The sequence below is a fragment of the Anolis sagrei genome, chromosome 2 (genome assembly GCF_037176765.1).
Source record: "Anolis sagrei isolate rAnoSag1 chromosome 2, rAnoSag1.mat, whole genome shotgun sequence".
Taxonomy (NCBI): Eukaryota; Metazoa; Chordata; class Lepidosauria; order Squamata; family Dactyloidae; genus Anolis; species Anolis sagrei.
Window position 1 is genome coordinate 13737433 of NC_090022.1, and position 15011 is coordinate 13752443.

Here is a 15011-nt window from a genome sequence, read left to right on the forward strand (position 1 = left end):
CCCCAGGCCTCTCTCTCTCGCCTCCTGGCGATCCTGACACTCCTTCGCACTTTCAATACCAATCGATCAGCCCTCTCTAAACCACCAGCCCCGTCAAGGTCAAATCCCTTGTTAGCTGGCTGAGAAGTATCCTCCCTTCCTGCATCTTGCCTTTCCTCCCTTCCTTCACTAGGCACCTGGCTCTCACTCTCAGTAGTTTCACTTTCCCCAGCGTCAACCATTGCTGTGGGAAACAACTGAACTTCTGCCCCCTGGTCCTGGTCTTCCTCGTCTAACACAGGAACATCCTTGCTTTGCATCTGACTCTGAATGTGAATCTCATCATCCCCATCAGAGTAATTGACACCATCACTCTGTGATTCCATCTGAGTCACAACACAGAGAAGCCATTGAAATCCACAAGTATGTGGACAATTTCAACAGAAAGGAAGAAACTATGAAAATCTGGCTACCAGTACTAAAAAACTCTATAATTATAACAGTAAATAAAACCACTCAAACACAGGGAAACTCCAGACAAGAAACAATCAGGGACAGCTAATTACCTCTCAACAAAGAATTCCCCCAGGCAGTAACAAGCCGGACCAAAAAACTGTCAGGCCATCATGTCACAAGAAATTCAATGTGCAGATTTGATAAATGTGAATTTAATATATGTGTGGGAATGAATGGAAGGATGTATGGATGGAGTTAATCATTTTGGAAACACCAGTAAAATAACTTAAGGCCTTCAATGACTACCTGCTTGCTGGACTGTAATTAAAAGTTGCTAATAAGAACTGAAAAATAAACTCTGATAAGGACTGTGACAACGGTTCTTTCAAGTTAAGTTTTATGTTAAGAAGGAAGTCAACACAAGCCTTGTGTTTGTCAACACCAATCAAGAAGAGTCAGCATCTGGCCAGGAAACTGAGATGGAGCCAGGATGGAAGACATCTATCATTCATTTACAACTTTGGGATGACATCAGTAGAATATTCCTATAAAAGACTCAGTCTAATAATGCTCAAAGTGTGACAGACCTGAGGAGTCTGGTTCAGCCGCCTCTCTGCTCCATGGGAAGGACAGAGATGGTGTATTCGGAGAGTGTCAGATATGCGATGGGAAAGCATGATTCTGGATACTTTGGAGCTTCTTTCTCAAGGGAAGAGGAACAAGTGCACTTTTGGAGTCTTAGATTTTGTGCAAGGAGTCAGGTTCTGCTGTAGGGAAAACAGAGATCTAGTCCTTGGCACTGTCCTTAGGAAAAGGAGTTTTGGGATTTTGAAGTTATGGAAGTTATGGAACTATGCGTTGGCAGGCTGCAGGAAAGCAGGGTTTGGGCTAACAGGTGTTTCTCCAAGGAGGGAGAAAAGGATATGGTAATATTTGGATGCACGAGGATGGATGCATGTACATGTGTGTGAATGCTGAGTGAAATTGTAATTCCCCTTTGTTTGTTTGTTAGCCATGTAATTGTAAATCCAACGTAGTTGCATAGAATCTGTATGTCTGGATGTCTAAATTTTTTTCTGTAATCTAATATACCTTCTCACATTGGAAATTGCAATAAAAAGAACCTATGCTTTAAAGTTATTGAAAAGTCATTTATTTATTTATTTATTTATTTATTTATTTATTTATTTATTTTATTAATCGAATTTATATACCGCCACTCCCCGAAGGCTTGGAGCGGTTTACAACATACATATGCAATACATTACATTTCAAAACAAAGAAAAATTTCAATCAACCAGATTCAAATGCCAGCCTAAATAAATAAGTTTTACAAGCTCTACGAAAAGATAGTAAATCTCGGAGAGCTTTACTATCATGACAATCAAATGCTAATCAAGGTGGCCCAATTGAAACATTCACACCTACCTCCAACAGACAAGAGTTCTTTCTCCCACCCTGGACTTTCCACAGATATATAAACCCCATTTCCCTAGTTTCCAACAGACCTCACAACCTCTGAGGATGCCTGTCATAGATGTGGGCATAACGTCAGGAGAGAATGCTTCTGGAACATGGCCATACAGCACAGAAAATACACAACAACCCAGTGATTCCGGCCCTGAAAGCCTTAGACAACAAATCAAATCTATTTAGTTGCATACAAGTGCAACAGGATATACGACTGTTAGATAAATATAGACTATGTACTTACTTTATGTTAAAACAACAAACTTGGGTATTTGCAGTTAAGAATAATATGAGTAGACAATGGCAATGATATAAACTGAGAAGACTAAACAAGTTGGAAGAAGATCAAGACATGTTTATAGTTACTGTGTAAGGATTATTTACTCATAGTTCTGTTTATTGTATCATTAATACGAATGATTTGGGGAAAATACGGACAATCTGCTGGGATTTTCTCGGTCACCCACACTTTTTCTATGAGCTGGTGGAGTTGGTGTGTCAGCTCAGGTCCTCCCTCTTTAAAGATTTCAGCAGGGATCCCATCAGGTCTACTGGCTTTGTTATTCTTGGGATTGGCGCACAGGATATTGGGAAACTCCATTAAGTTCTTATTTGCGGAATTCCTGAATCCATCTCTTATGTCTGAGTCTTCCCCTTCCTGCCCATCAGACCAAGAGAGAATTATTTTAGGTAAACAATGCTTGTGGATTGGCATCGGCTGGAAGAAAGGAAGGTTGCCTTGAAGGAACAATGGGTGGCTGTTCCGGGTGGATGGGTTTACGTTTCCAAGGGAGAAGTCTATTGTGTTGAGTGAGATTAAGCATGACTCCCCTTTCGGTGCTAGGGCTCAATGCTATTGGGTCGTGGGAGTTGTCGTTTGCAAGCCTTTCGCCTTCTCTGCCAAAGAGTTCTGGTGTTTCACCAAACTACAGCTCCCAGGACCCCATAGCACAACACAATTGAAACATATCACCATATACTGCATACCATATATATAAAACAACAATAATGACTATTATCCTTATTATTGTTGTTGTTATTGTTGTTGTTATTGTTGCTTTTATTATCCTCATCATCCTTATCACCATCTCATTATTATTATTATTGTTACTATTGTTTTTGATATCCTCATCATCCTTATCACCATCTCATCATCATCATCATTATTACTATTGTTATTATTGTTTTTGTTATCCTCATCATCCTTATCACCATCTCATTATTATTATTGTTGTTGTTTTTGTTATCCTCATCATCCTTATCACCATCTCATTATTATTATTATTATTATTGTTATTATTATTATTGTTATTATTGTTATTATTGTTATTATTTTTATTATTGTTATTATTGTTATTATTGTTTTTGTTATCCTCATCATCCTTATCACCATCTCATTATTATTATTATTATTATTATATTATTATTATTATTATTATTATTGTTATTATTGTTATTATTGTTTTTGTTATCCTCATCATCCTTATCACCATCTCATGAGTGTGGGCCAGAAGCTGTAATACCAGAGGCGGCCGGCTGGGGGAGCCCGAGAGCCGCCCTTCCCAGCCTTTGCAGCTCCGCCATTGAATCCCAGGCGAAGAGGCGGGGAAGCATCGCTACCCTTTCGCAGCCTTGCAAACGGGCCATCCCGGCGCATCCCCACGAAACCGGGCTGAATCCCGCCTCGACGAAGAAGGCCTGGCTCCGAAAAAGTGAGGCACAGAGAGAAGCCATCGCGGGGACGGGGGGTGTGGTTGGTTTTTTGCAGCCAGAGGCGGAGGGAGCCTAGAGACTACAACCCCCACAATGCCTTGCCGAGGGCGGTAATGGCCGAGGCTTCTGGGAAATGGAGTCTTTCCAATTCACCAGCCACCCAAGGCTACTAGAGCGGTGTTGGGGAATGTGCGGTCCACTTCCCACAATCCTTTGGGGTTGGCCACAATGGCTGAGGCATCTGGGAAATGAAGTCTCTTTAAAGAAGACAATTCTAAGCAATGGTTCTCAGTCTTTGGTCCTTCCAAGTGTTTTGGACTTCAACTCCCACAATTCCTAGCAGCCTCAGTCCCTTTCCTTTTCCCCTTCTCAGCCAATGTTTTGGACTTCAACTCCCACCATTCCTGACAGCCTCAGGCCCTTTCCTTTCCCCACTCAGCCAGTATTTTGGATTTAAAGTCCCACAATTCCTGACAGCCTCAGGCCCTTTCCTTTCCCCTTCTCAGCCAATGTTTTGGACTTCAACTCCCACCATTCCTGACAGCCTCAGGCCCTTTCCTTTCTCCCCTCAGCCAGTGTTTTGGACTTCAACTCCCACCATTCCTCACAACCTCAAGTTCCTCCCTTTCCTCCCTCAGCCAGTGTTTTGGACTTGAACTCCCACAATTCCTGACAGCCTCAGGCCCTTTCCTTTCCCCTCTCAGCCAGTGTTTTGGACTTCAACTCCCACCATTCCTCACAAGCGGCTGAGGGGGGAAAGGAAAGGGCCTGAGGCTGTGAGGAATGGTGGGAGTTGAAGTCCAAAACACCTGGAGGGCCCAAGTTGGCCCATGCCTGGTTATAGATTCATATAACCCTGTTCAAAGCATATAATTTGGATTTTGTATGGCAGTGTAGATCCATCCCTAAAGGACTTTGCCTGGAATCACACTTTGGTATTATTTTGCTTTTCTGTCTAGGTCTGGCGGATTAATCAGAAGAGAAAAGAAGGATCATAAAGGACTAGAACGGAAAGAGGAGAAGGTTAAGAAGAACCCACCAGGACAGCTTCAACCTGAGGATTTATGGCTGACCGGCTAGGATGGCGGGCACCTCAAGAGACCAAAGGGCAACTGGGCAACGGGACACAACAGCACTGGGAATCCCAATGGCAGGAGTTCCTGAAGACTATGCAGCCCGTTCACACCGGAGAGGAGAACATCATCACCTCGGAGGCCATCCCGTGGGACGACGGCAAGGCCTTCCTGTCCTCCTTTGAGCAAGTGGCCAAAGCCTGTCGGTGGCCAAAGGAAGAGTGGGCGGCCCGGCTGTTGCCCGCATTGAGCGGAGAAGCAGAGCAGGCCTTCCAGAGCCTGGAAACCGGAGATAGGGAGGATTATTGGAAAGTCAAGGTGGCCATCTTGCGAGCGGAGGCCCTGAAAATGGAGGCACAGCGTCAGCACTTCCGGCAGTTCTGCTGCCAGGAGGTTGAAGACCCTCGAGGGATTTATGCCCAGCTCCAGGAGCTTTGCAGTCGGTGGCTGAAGCCGGAGAGACGCAGCAAGGAGCAGATCCTGGAGCTGCTCATTTTGGAGCAGTTCCTGGCCAGTCTTCCCCAAGACCTCCAAGCCTGGATCCGAGCCGGAGGACCGGACAGTTGCTCCCAGGCCGTGGCCCTTGTGGAGGATTTCATGATGAGCCAGCAAGTGGATGAAACGGGAAAGTGGCAGGTGAGGATTTCCTATTTTGTCCATAACAGTGTGCAGCGTGATGGAACCCATCAAAAGCCTGGAAAGTATGGATCCGTGTTTTGTCGGAGGCTTTCATGGCCGGAATCACTGGGTTGTTGTAAGCTTTTCGGGCTGTCTAGCCATATTCTAGAAGCATTCTCTCCTGACGTTTTGCCTGCATCTATGGCCGGCATGCTCAGAGGTTGTGAGGTGTGTTGGAAACTAGGAAAATGGGGTTTATATATCTGTGGAAAGTCCAGAGTGGGGGGAAAGAACTCTTGTCTGTTGGAGATGGGTGTGAATGTTTCAATTGGCCACCTTGATTAGCATTCAATGGCCTGACGGTTTTTTGGTGAGGCTTGTTACTGCATGTGGGAATCCTTTGTTGAGAGGTGATTAGCTGTCCCTGATTGTTTCTTGTCTGGAGTTCCCCTGTGTTTGAGTGTTTTTTTATTTACTGTTATAATTTTTGAGGTTTTTTTAATACTGGTAAGTAGTGATACCTTTGCTTTCCGATGGTTCATGGATGAAACTATTGTTGTTGCTCATTCGTTCTGTCGTTTCCGACTCTTTGTGACTTCATGGACCAGTCCACACCAGAGCTCCCTGTTGGTCATCACCACCCCCAGCTCCTTCAAGGTCAATCCTTGTGCTGGTCAATGACCAAAATAAATGATTTGATTTGATTTGATCAAGGTCAATCCAGTCACTTCAAGGATACCATCCATCCATCTTGCCCTTGGTCGGCCCCTCTTCCTTTTTCCTATTGAAACTATTACAGTGCATAAAATTACTTTCAGGCGGTGTATTTGAAACATGGAGCACCCAGTGGCACAGTGGGTTAAACCTCTGAGCTGCTGAGCTTGTTGACCGAAAGGTCACAGGTTCAAATCCAGGGAGCGGCGTGAGCTTCCGCTGTCAACCCCAGCTTCTGCCAACCTAGCAGCTCAAAAACATGCAAATTTGAGTAGATCAATAGGTACTGCTCCGGTGGGAAGGTAATGGCACTCCATGCAGTCATGCTGGCCACATGACCTTGGAGGTGTCTACAGACAACGCTGGCTCTTTGGCTTAGAAATGGAGATGAACACCAACCCCTGAGTCGGACACGACTGGACTTAATGTCAGGGGAAAACCTTTGCCTTTACCTACTTGAAACATACATGAATGCCATGTTTAGACTTGGGTCCCATCTCCAAGATATGGCATTACTGGGTTGTGAGTTTTTCGGGCTGTCTGGCCATGTTCCAGAAGCATTCTCTCCTGATTTTTCACCTGCATCTATGACAGGCATCCTCAGATTTGTGAGGTCTGTTGACAACTAGGAAAATTGGGTTTATATAATATATCTGTGGAAAGTCCAGGGTGGGAGAAAGAACTCTTGTCTGTTGGAGATAGGTGTGAATTGCCTGGAGATGAGAGTGCTCTTCTTAGTTGGCGATCAGAGAGAATAGTGAGGATTCTTCCAGCACTGAGGAACCCTCGTTGTACATTTACACTGTTTTCTTGTGCAGCAGGTACCGGTGAACCTCAAGGAGACAGGTATGTCTTTGCACATGGTGGATGAGACCCAGACGCAGCCTGAACAACAGACCATGTTTTGGCAAGTTCTGCAGGAGGATGCTGGGAGCCGGCCTGCTTCAGGTAAGAATGTCTTCCACTGATGTTCAACAAGATCTGGCAGCTTTTCTTTGAACTGGAAAAAGGTATGTTAAGGTATATAGAAAGAGATCTTGTGCATGTAATCAAAAATATACAGTAAATAGAAAAGCAAAAGTATACAAGCAAAAGCAGTGTGATGGAGCCCTGGGAGTTGTAATTTGGCGAGGCACCAGCCCTCTTTGGCAGATAAGGCTAAAGATCTTGTAAAGCTACAACTCCCAGCATTGAGTGATGGCAGGTAAAGTATCATCAAACAGTGGAGACACACCCTATATCATACTCACTATAATATCCCACAGCTGAACACCAGTATAACAGATCCCTATATAATATATCACCAAATATCACGCCGCTGGACACCACTATAAAGGAATGTATGTGGTATCACACCCAGTGACACGAGGCTAGAGGCTTATTGATAATATGTCTGGGCAGGATAGTTCTTTCTACTCCCGTGCCTCCAATTTGGTAGCGAGATGTAGATAGATATGTGTAATAATAGAATGAACACTGCTTGTCTTTTAGTCTTCTTTTGGTTTAAAGCTGCCACCAACACAAGTTGCCTTAGGATTTTTAAAATGAGTTTTTGAGGTAAACTTTTCCCACTTTCACCAACACTGCTCTTCCCCTCGCTCCTAAAATGACTATTTGGATAAGAGGCCTTTCTGTAGTATCAGGATGTTAAAGTTACTGGAATTATCACAAAGGGTTACTGATAAATTGAGGAACAATAGAGACCTTTTTGAAAGTTAAATAGAAAAAGATTTATATATAAAAACAGACAACTAACTACTTCTGAGAGGCACAAAATGCTTGACTTGTTACAAAAGTTCCACAGTTTGATGGTTGCTAGAATGAGTTTCTTCACTTAGTTACAGTCAGAGCTAATCAAACAGATCTAGCTGCTAGTAACAAAAATCCCTCACTCTACTTCAGAGAAATAGTAATGAGTTTCTGACTAACCTATCCTAGGTAGTCCCCTGAGTTATCAGCTAACTCTTCCCAGAGTTCTTCCTGCTAACTCAGTCTAGAGAGCTAATCCCTTGTGCTGTCTCCCCCAAGAAATCAGGTTGCTTTCTGACCTTTCTCCTGTCAGTTAATCAGCCCCTGTCTTACAGACACTCTCTCCCTGAAAACCCAGTTTCTAAAACATTTCTTCACCCACCAGCTCCCAGTTCTCAACTCACACAGAAGCTGAAATCTTTTCCCTCCTAAGACTTGGCCCCTTCCATCTGCACTAGCCAATCCCAGGAGACTTCAAACTCCTTCCATCTTCTAGCTATCCTCACTCAAGATGGCTGCTTCCCTGGCTTACACTCCAAAAATAGAGGTTTGCCATACTGTTACCCAGGCTTCTTTTCCAGCCTACTAGGTAAGATTCACTACACACCCCAAGAAGAGAGAGCAGAAAGTCAACAACAGGAAAGTACAAGAAATCTGGTGGACAAGTATGTGAGTGAGATTATTTTCTCTCTCCCTTTTCTTCTGTCCAGGCGAGAAGAGAATTCTGGTCAAGACAGAGGAGCGTGGCATAGGGGACATTCATGTCAAGTTGGCAGAAGAACCTGCAGGAAACCTGCTTGTGGCAACTGATATTCCTGGTAAGAGGTGTGAGTTGAAGAGGTGAAAAGGGAAGGAGAGAGAAAATACTCATAAATCAATACTGTGTTCTAGAAGCATTCTCTCCTGACATTTCACCTGCATCTATGGCAAGCATCCTCAGAGGTTGTGAGGTCTGAAGAACCATGTATTTGAACTGCCAAGGATAAAGACATGCCACTAGAAAAATATACAGTAGAGTCTCGCTTATCCAACCTTCACTCATCCAACGTTCTGTATTATCCAACGCAGTCTGCCTTCCACCTGGAATAATGTCCAGGGTGGGAGAAAGTAAGAACCTTTGTCTGTTTTGGTGCTAAATTTGTAACTACAGTAATTACTACATAATGTTACTATGTATTGAAGTGCTTTTTCTGTTGAATTGTTGTAAAACATGATGTTTTGGTGCTTAATTTGTAAAATCATAATATAAATATAATAATAATATAGAAATATAATAATATAGTATATAATATAATAATATAAATCATAATATAAATATAATAATGTAAAATAATATAATATTTGTAAAATCATAATATAATTTGATGTTTAATAGGCTTTTCCTTAATCCCGCCTTATTATCCAACATTTTCGCTTATCCAACATTCGGCGGGCCGGTTATGTTGGATAAGCGAGACTCTACTGAATTGGGTTAGCAGAGGATGGTTGTTTCTTTGCAGTTGAAATTGCAGTTCTAATTGCAGTTGCAGTTGCCCAAAACATATACACTCCCTTGAAAATAACAAACTTGAATCGGAAAATGACCTAAGAACGGCTAAGACGATGGAACAGATGAGGACTGAACATGAAGACATAGTTTTAAATTTTTTATTGTTCACTTTTTTAAATGTGTTTAAATGCATTGTGATTTTTTTTCTACTTTTATTAAGGTATGTATTTTATATATGGCACTGAATTGTGCCGACTTGTTCACTGTCCTGAGTCGCCTTCAGGCTTATATGGGCGGGGTAGGAATAGCATAAATAAATAAATAAACCTCTTAATTAAACTATGCACTCAGAGATTTAAAAAAAAACCCAAAGTCTTCTTTGAAAAATAGTCCTTTTGATTACTACATGTTGCCCGCCCATTATTATTGTGCCTGTGCATATTTTTTATTTTTCATATTGTTATGTATTCATGTGTGTTATATAACTATGATGTTATTGTATATTGTTCGCGTTTTCGGTTTGTGTTTTTGGTTTTTCTTTATTGTAATTGTCATTTGGGCTTGGCCTCATGTAAGCCGCTTCGAGTCCCCATTGGGGAGATGGTGGCGGGTTAACAAATAAAGTATATTATTATTATTATTAAAATAACTTATCTTGTTTACTCAACAACTTGCATTCATTCATCATACTGCCACATTTCTTATTAACGTTCAGTTATAAATAGGATGTAGGTGTCTCTCTGTATTGAGTACACAGGATATCATTCTTTATCATTAGTCTATAGTCTTAGGTATAGCTGTACTCACTGAAGTCCATAATCATACTTCTAAAGCAGCGTTTCTCAACCTGGGGGTTGGGACCCCTGGGGGGGGGGGTCGCGAGGGGGTTTCAGAGAGGTTGCCAAAGACCAACAGAAAACATAAATTTCTGATGGTCTTGGGAACCCCTTTGGCAGAGAAGGCTGAAGATCTTGCTGCCTGTTATTCTCTTCCTTTTTGGAAACAGACAGTGAATCCTCCCATCAAAAACCCTCCTCCATTGTGATTGGCCAGTCTCTCAGCCAAGGGGAGGGCTGTTTCTGAGACTCCAAGCGAGGGAGGGGAGAGCAGGCATGCCAGCGTTGTGCGCATGTGCAGGCGAGGAAGAGGGCGCGAGGCTGGAGGGAGGCTCGCACCAGTGAGTCCCTTCAAGCCATGGGGTTCTGTGTAGGAAGTTTGGCCCAAGTCTATCGTTGGTGGGGTTCAGAATGCTTTTAGATTGTAGGTGAACTATAAGTCCTAGCAGCTACAACTCCTAAATGACAAAATCAACACTCCTCCCACCCCCCCCCCCACCTGTTGGGGTTCAGCCTGAGTTTGAACTTGAACCTGATTCTCTGTTTGTTCCTCCTGATGCTAATGAAAATATATTTACTGATGCTAGTGGAAATGTACCTTTTGATGCCAATGCTCCTGAAATTAGTGAGGAAGAAACTGCTGTAGGTTTGGAAAATGCCAATGTTCCCGAAATTAGTGAGGAAGGAACTTCTGTAGATTTGGAAAATGAAAGTACCAGTGTTCATGAGAATGTTTCAGAGGGAGACCTTGAACTTTCCCTCCCTTCTGCACCTGTTAACTGTAATGACAACAGAAGGGGCCAAATTTGGGAAGACAGAAGTAAATCACTCAGTTTGCGTCGATCCTCCCGAATTCAAGAATTAAAAACATTGGCTTCAAAACAGAAGGGCGGTTCAATGAACCAATTCTTGAGTTTTAATTGCAATACGCCGAGCTGATTGTCTCAGTTCAGGCATCGTTTCAGAATTGATGAAGACCTTGGCAGTTCTCCCGGTTCCCTGGCCATAGTTTGGGAAGATTTCTAGGATATCATGTACGGTTAGTGGATTGCTAACAGGTTCCAGTATTTCCCAGTGAGGCTTTTGGTTTTGCTTTGTCCATTTAAATTCATGTTTGCTGATTTTGCTGTGGCTTTTGACTTGCATTTTTCCTTTATTTTGTAACCATTTTTCTTCAATAAAAAAGGATTGTTTTTCACAGCCAAGTGTGGTGGAAAGTTATCTTAGGGCCTCGTTCCCTGCTCTGGATTGCAACACCACCAGTATTCAAATTTGGGTGTATCGATTATTTTTGCCAAATTTGGTCCAGTGGATGAAAATACATCCTGCATATCAGATATTTACATTAGAATTTATAACAGGAGCAAAATTCCAATTATGAAGTAACAACAGAAATAATGTTATGGTTGGGGGTCACCACAACATGAGGAACTGTATTCAGGGGTCGTGGCATTAGGAAGGTTGAGCTCTAAAGCAGGGGTCCACAAACTTTTTAAACAGAGGGCCAGGTCACAGTCCCTCAAACTGTTGGAGGGCCGGATTATAATTTGAAAAAAAAAAAAGAATTCCTATGCAAAGTGCATGTATCTTATTTGTAGTACAAAAAACACTTTAGAACAATATAATAATTAAAATGAAGAACAATTTTAACAAATATAAACTTATTAGTATTTCATTGGGAAGTGTGGGCCTGCTTTTGGCTGATGAGATAGGATTGTTGTTGTTGTTGTTGTTGTTGTGTGCTTTCAAGTCGTTTCAGACTTAGGTTGACCCTGAGCGAGGGCCGGGTAAATGACCTTGGAGGGCCGTTTTGACCCCTGGGCCACAGTTTGAGGACCCCTGCTCTAAAGGATTCTTCTCTACTAAATCCCAAACCGCAACATATATCCACCTCCATTGAAGTGGAAAGCAGACACATCTGTCTCCAATGAGGTGTTCAGCAGACACATCCACCTCCAGTGAGGTGGTAAGCAGACTGAATACAAAATGGAGTCCAGAGTCTGAACATGCTCTGTACAATCATATGTCTGTAACCCCTCCCACACCAAAAAATTAAGTTAAACTGGCAAATCAACATACTCATAGAATGCAGATTAGCAAATATATACATTACCAAATCAATATGAAAGGCTGGGGAAGTTGCTATTTCCAACATGAGGTCAAGACTCTCTCATTCCAATTGTCTTTTTCAGGTGATGGGAAGGAACTTAAGCTCAAAGTGGGAAATCCTTACCGTGCAGGAGATCAGCCAGAGGAAATATCTCATGCAATCCCATGTATAATCGAGAGCGATGCGCCGATAACAACAGAGGTCGAAGAACCAAGGTGTACTTCCAGAAAGCAGCAGTGGAGGAAACCAGTGAATGGGAACCACGAGTCCATTCTCCCAGGTGCCAGGAGTGAGATTTTGGAGCATCCCCGATCCAAAACGCCCCTGGCCTCCAAATACGGGAGACGAATCGAATGCCCCGATTGTCGGAAAACCTTTTCCTCGACAAAAATCCTCAAGATCCACCGGCGGATTCACACGGGCGAGAGGCCGCACGAGTGTTCCCATTGCGGGGAGCGTTTCACCCAACACGGGCACCTGCGGCGCCACCAGAGGCGGCACACGGGAGAGAGTCCCTACGAATGCCCCGAGTGCGGGAAGAGCTTTTCACGGAGAGACACCTTGCTTGAGCACCAAAGGATCCATACTGGGGAGAGGCCCTACAAGTGCGCCTACTGCGGAAAGGGCTTCTCCAAGAGTATCACTCTGAAGCGCCACCAGATACTTCACATCGAGGAGGCCTATTTTGGACGTCTCCAATATGGAGAACACTTTGGTCACATGGGCGAATTGGTTAGCCAACACAGAATGCACATCACACATTAACTGTGTTCCATCCTGCAGTTTTCAGTTTCAATTGCCTTTTTGCAAATCTAGTGTTGAACAGCTCTTCTCCTGGAACATGAATTCATCTATCAACTATCGGCAAATAGTATAGATTTCAGAGCAATAAGGAAATGTTCGGTGCTGAATATAGGTGTCATTCCACTCTAAGACTTCATTCTGTGCCAAACATTGATGGCTATAAGACAGTGATTCACAACGTTTTTTTGACCAGGGACCACTTGACCAAGGACCATTTGAACCGGGACCACTCTGCAACATTAGTACCAAAATCAATTTTTGGTCAACTTTAAATTCAGTTTGGTTATTTGGAATGTTGATTCAGAAAATTGCATTGGATAGACCACATCAGCTTGAGCTTCTGATAGAGAACATATGCCATCCAGATGCTTGTGTGTTCTTAAGATGTAAAGTACACACCTGTGTTTTAGATGGATTCTGAATCAGCTTTTTTTATTTATCATGTCAAGAGCAGACCAAACAGTTGCAATGCATTTTTTAACAAACAAACAAAACACAAAGTTTGCAAACTTGGTAGTTGATTAAATGTCCTTTGACCAGTAGCTGGCCACTTGGAGTGCCTCTGGTTGCTGCAAGAAGGTCCTCCATTGTGCATGTGGCAGGGCTCAGGTTGCATTGCAGCAGGTGGTCTGTGGTTTGCTCTTCTCCACATTCACATGTCGTGGATTCCACTTCTTGGATAGCCCCATTTCTTAAGGTTGGCTCTGCATCTTGTGGTGCCAGAGCACAGCCTGTTCAGCGCCTTCCAAGTCGCCCAGACTTCTGTGTGCCCAGGGGGGAGTCTCTCATTGGGTATCAGCCATTGATTGAGGTTCTGGGTTTGAGCCTGCCACTTTTGGGCTCTCACTTGCTGAGGTGTTCCAGCGAGTGTCTCGCTAGATTTCCCTGTAATCGGCAGTAAAAGCACTTAAAGCTTCTGAGAGCTTCTGTTCAACTATCTCAAAGCTCCCTGCTTGGGCGATGATAGCACGATCATCAGCATAGATGAAACTCTCTGTCCCCTCTGGCAGAGGCTGATAATATGTAAATATTAAACACTGATGGAGGAAGCATGCTTCCCTGAGGGATGCCGTTCTTCTGTTTTCGCCATCTGCTTCTCTGGCCCCCACACCAGAAGCAACTTGCAGCATGCAACCAAACTCCCCTGGAAGTGATATTGCATCATTTTTGCCCACCATTTTGAGAAGGACTCAGTTGAAAACAGTGGTGTTTGGGAAATGACGTTAGAGATGAACGGGAAGAGGTTTCTGTATAGTTTTGGGATGAACTTCACCAAAAAATTGGATAATTTTTTTTATAAGTTAGATGAATAAGAGCATCAAAAGGGACATGTGGCAGGGAGCTTCGTGGGCCACAAAAGTGGAATTCAAGGGCTGCGTGTGGGCCATGAATCACCGCTTCCCCTCATTAAATTAGACGTAGCCAATAGGAGTTGAATGGATAATTATTGTAGAAAGGACTAGGGAAGCCCATTCCTTACAGTGGCTTTATGTATTTGTACCTAGCTTGTATTTTTGTTACGGGTTTTTACAGTTTGAAAGTCCTTAAACTTTGAAATGTGTTGTTTTTTGCAAGCAGGTCCCTCCCTAGGGCTTCTTTGGAGATGTGGGACTCTTTTGGAAAATTGTTCAAGTGTTGTGTTCGGTTATGGAACTTGGTGTATTGTTTTTAATCTGATTTGGATTTGCAGAGCCTCCAAATGCATTGTAATGCTGTTTGTAACATTCCTTTATAAAGTAGACCAAGAAAAGGTAGCACGAGTGCTGTTTCTTCTTTGCACCATTTCTAATTTCACGTATGTATGTTGATTTGTTTGTACCACAAAGGCTCCTCTGTGGCTTGATGGATCTGGATCAAACATGGCACACAACATACCCTTCATTGTCCACCTTTAAATACTATATATACTCAACTATAAGCCGACTCGTATATAAGCCAAGGCACCTAATTTAACCACAAAAAACTAGGAAAACATTTTGGCTCGAGTATAAGCCGAGGGT

The 15011-nt window shown here is 43.0% G+C and overlaps 1 protein-coding gene across 2 annotated transcripts; it reads left to right on the forward strand.

Moving 5' to 3' along the window:
* The first annotated feature begins 3466 nt into the window (after positions 1-3466).
* Positions 3467-14765, forward strand: LOC132765277 (zinc finger and SCAN domain-containing protein 16-like). 2 transcript variants are annotated; one of them, XM_060759537.2, is made up of 5 exons: positions 3467-3617; positions 4578-5327; positions 6842-6971; positions 8483-8590; positions 12290-14765. In XM_060759537.2, exons 2-5 carry the CDS (start codon positions 4683-4685, stop codon positions 12970-12972), a joined length of 1566 nt encoding a protein of 521 aa, XP_060615520.2. In that variant the 5' UTR covers positions 3467-3617; positions 4578-4682; the 3' UTR covers positions 12973-14765. The 2 variants fall into 2 exon arrangements, with proteins under 2 accessions (XP_060615520.2, XP_067321459.1); XM_067465358.1 differs by having other exon boundaries at positions 6845-6971.
* Positions 14766-15011: the final 246 nt, after the last annotated feature.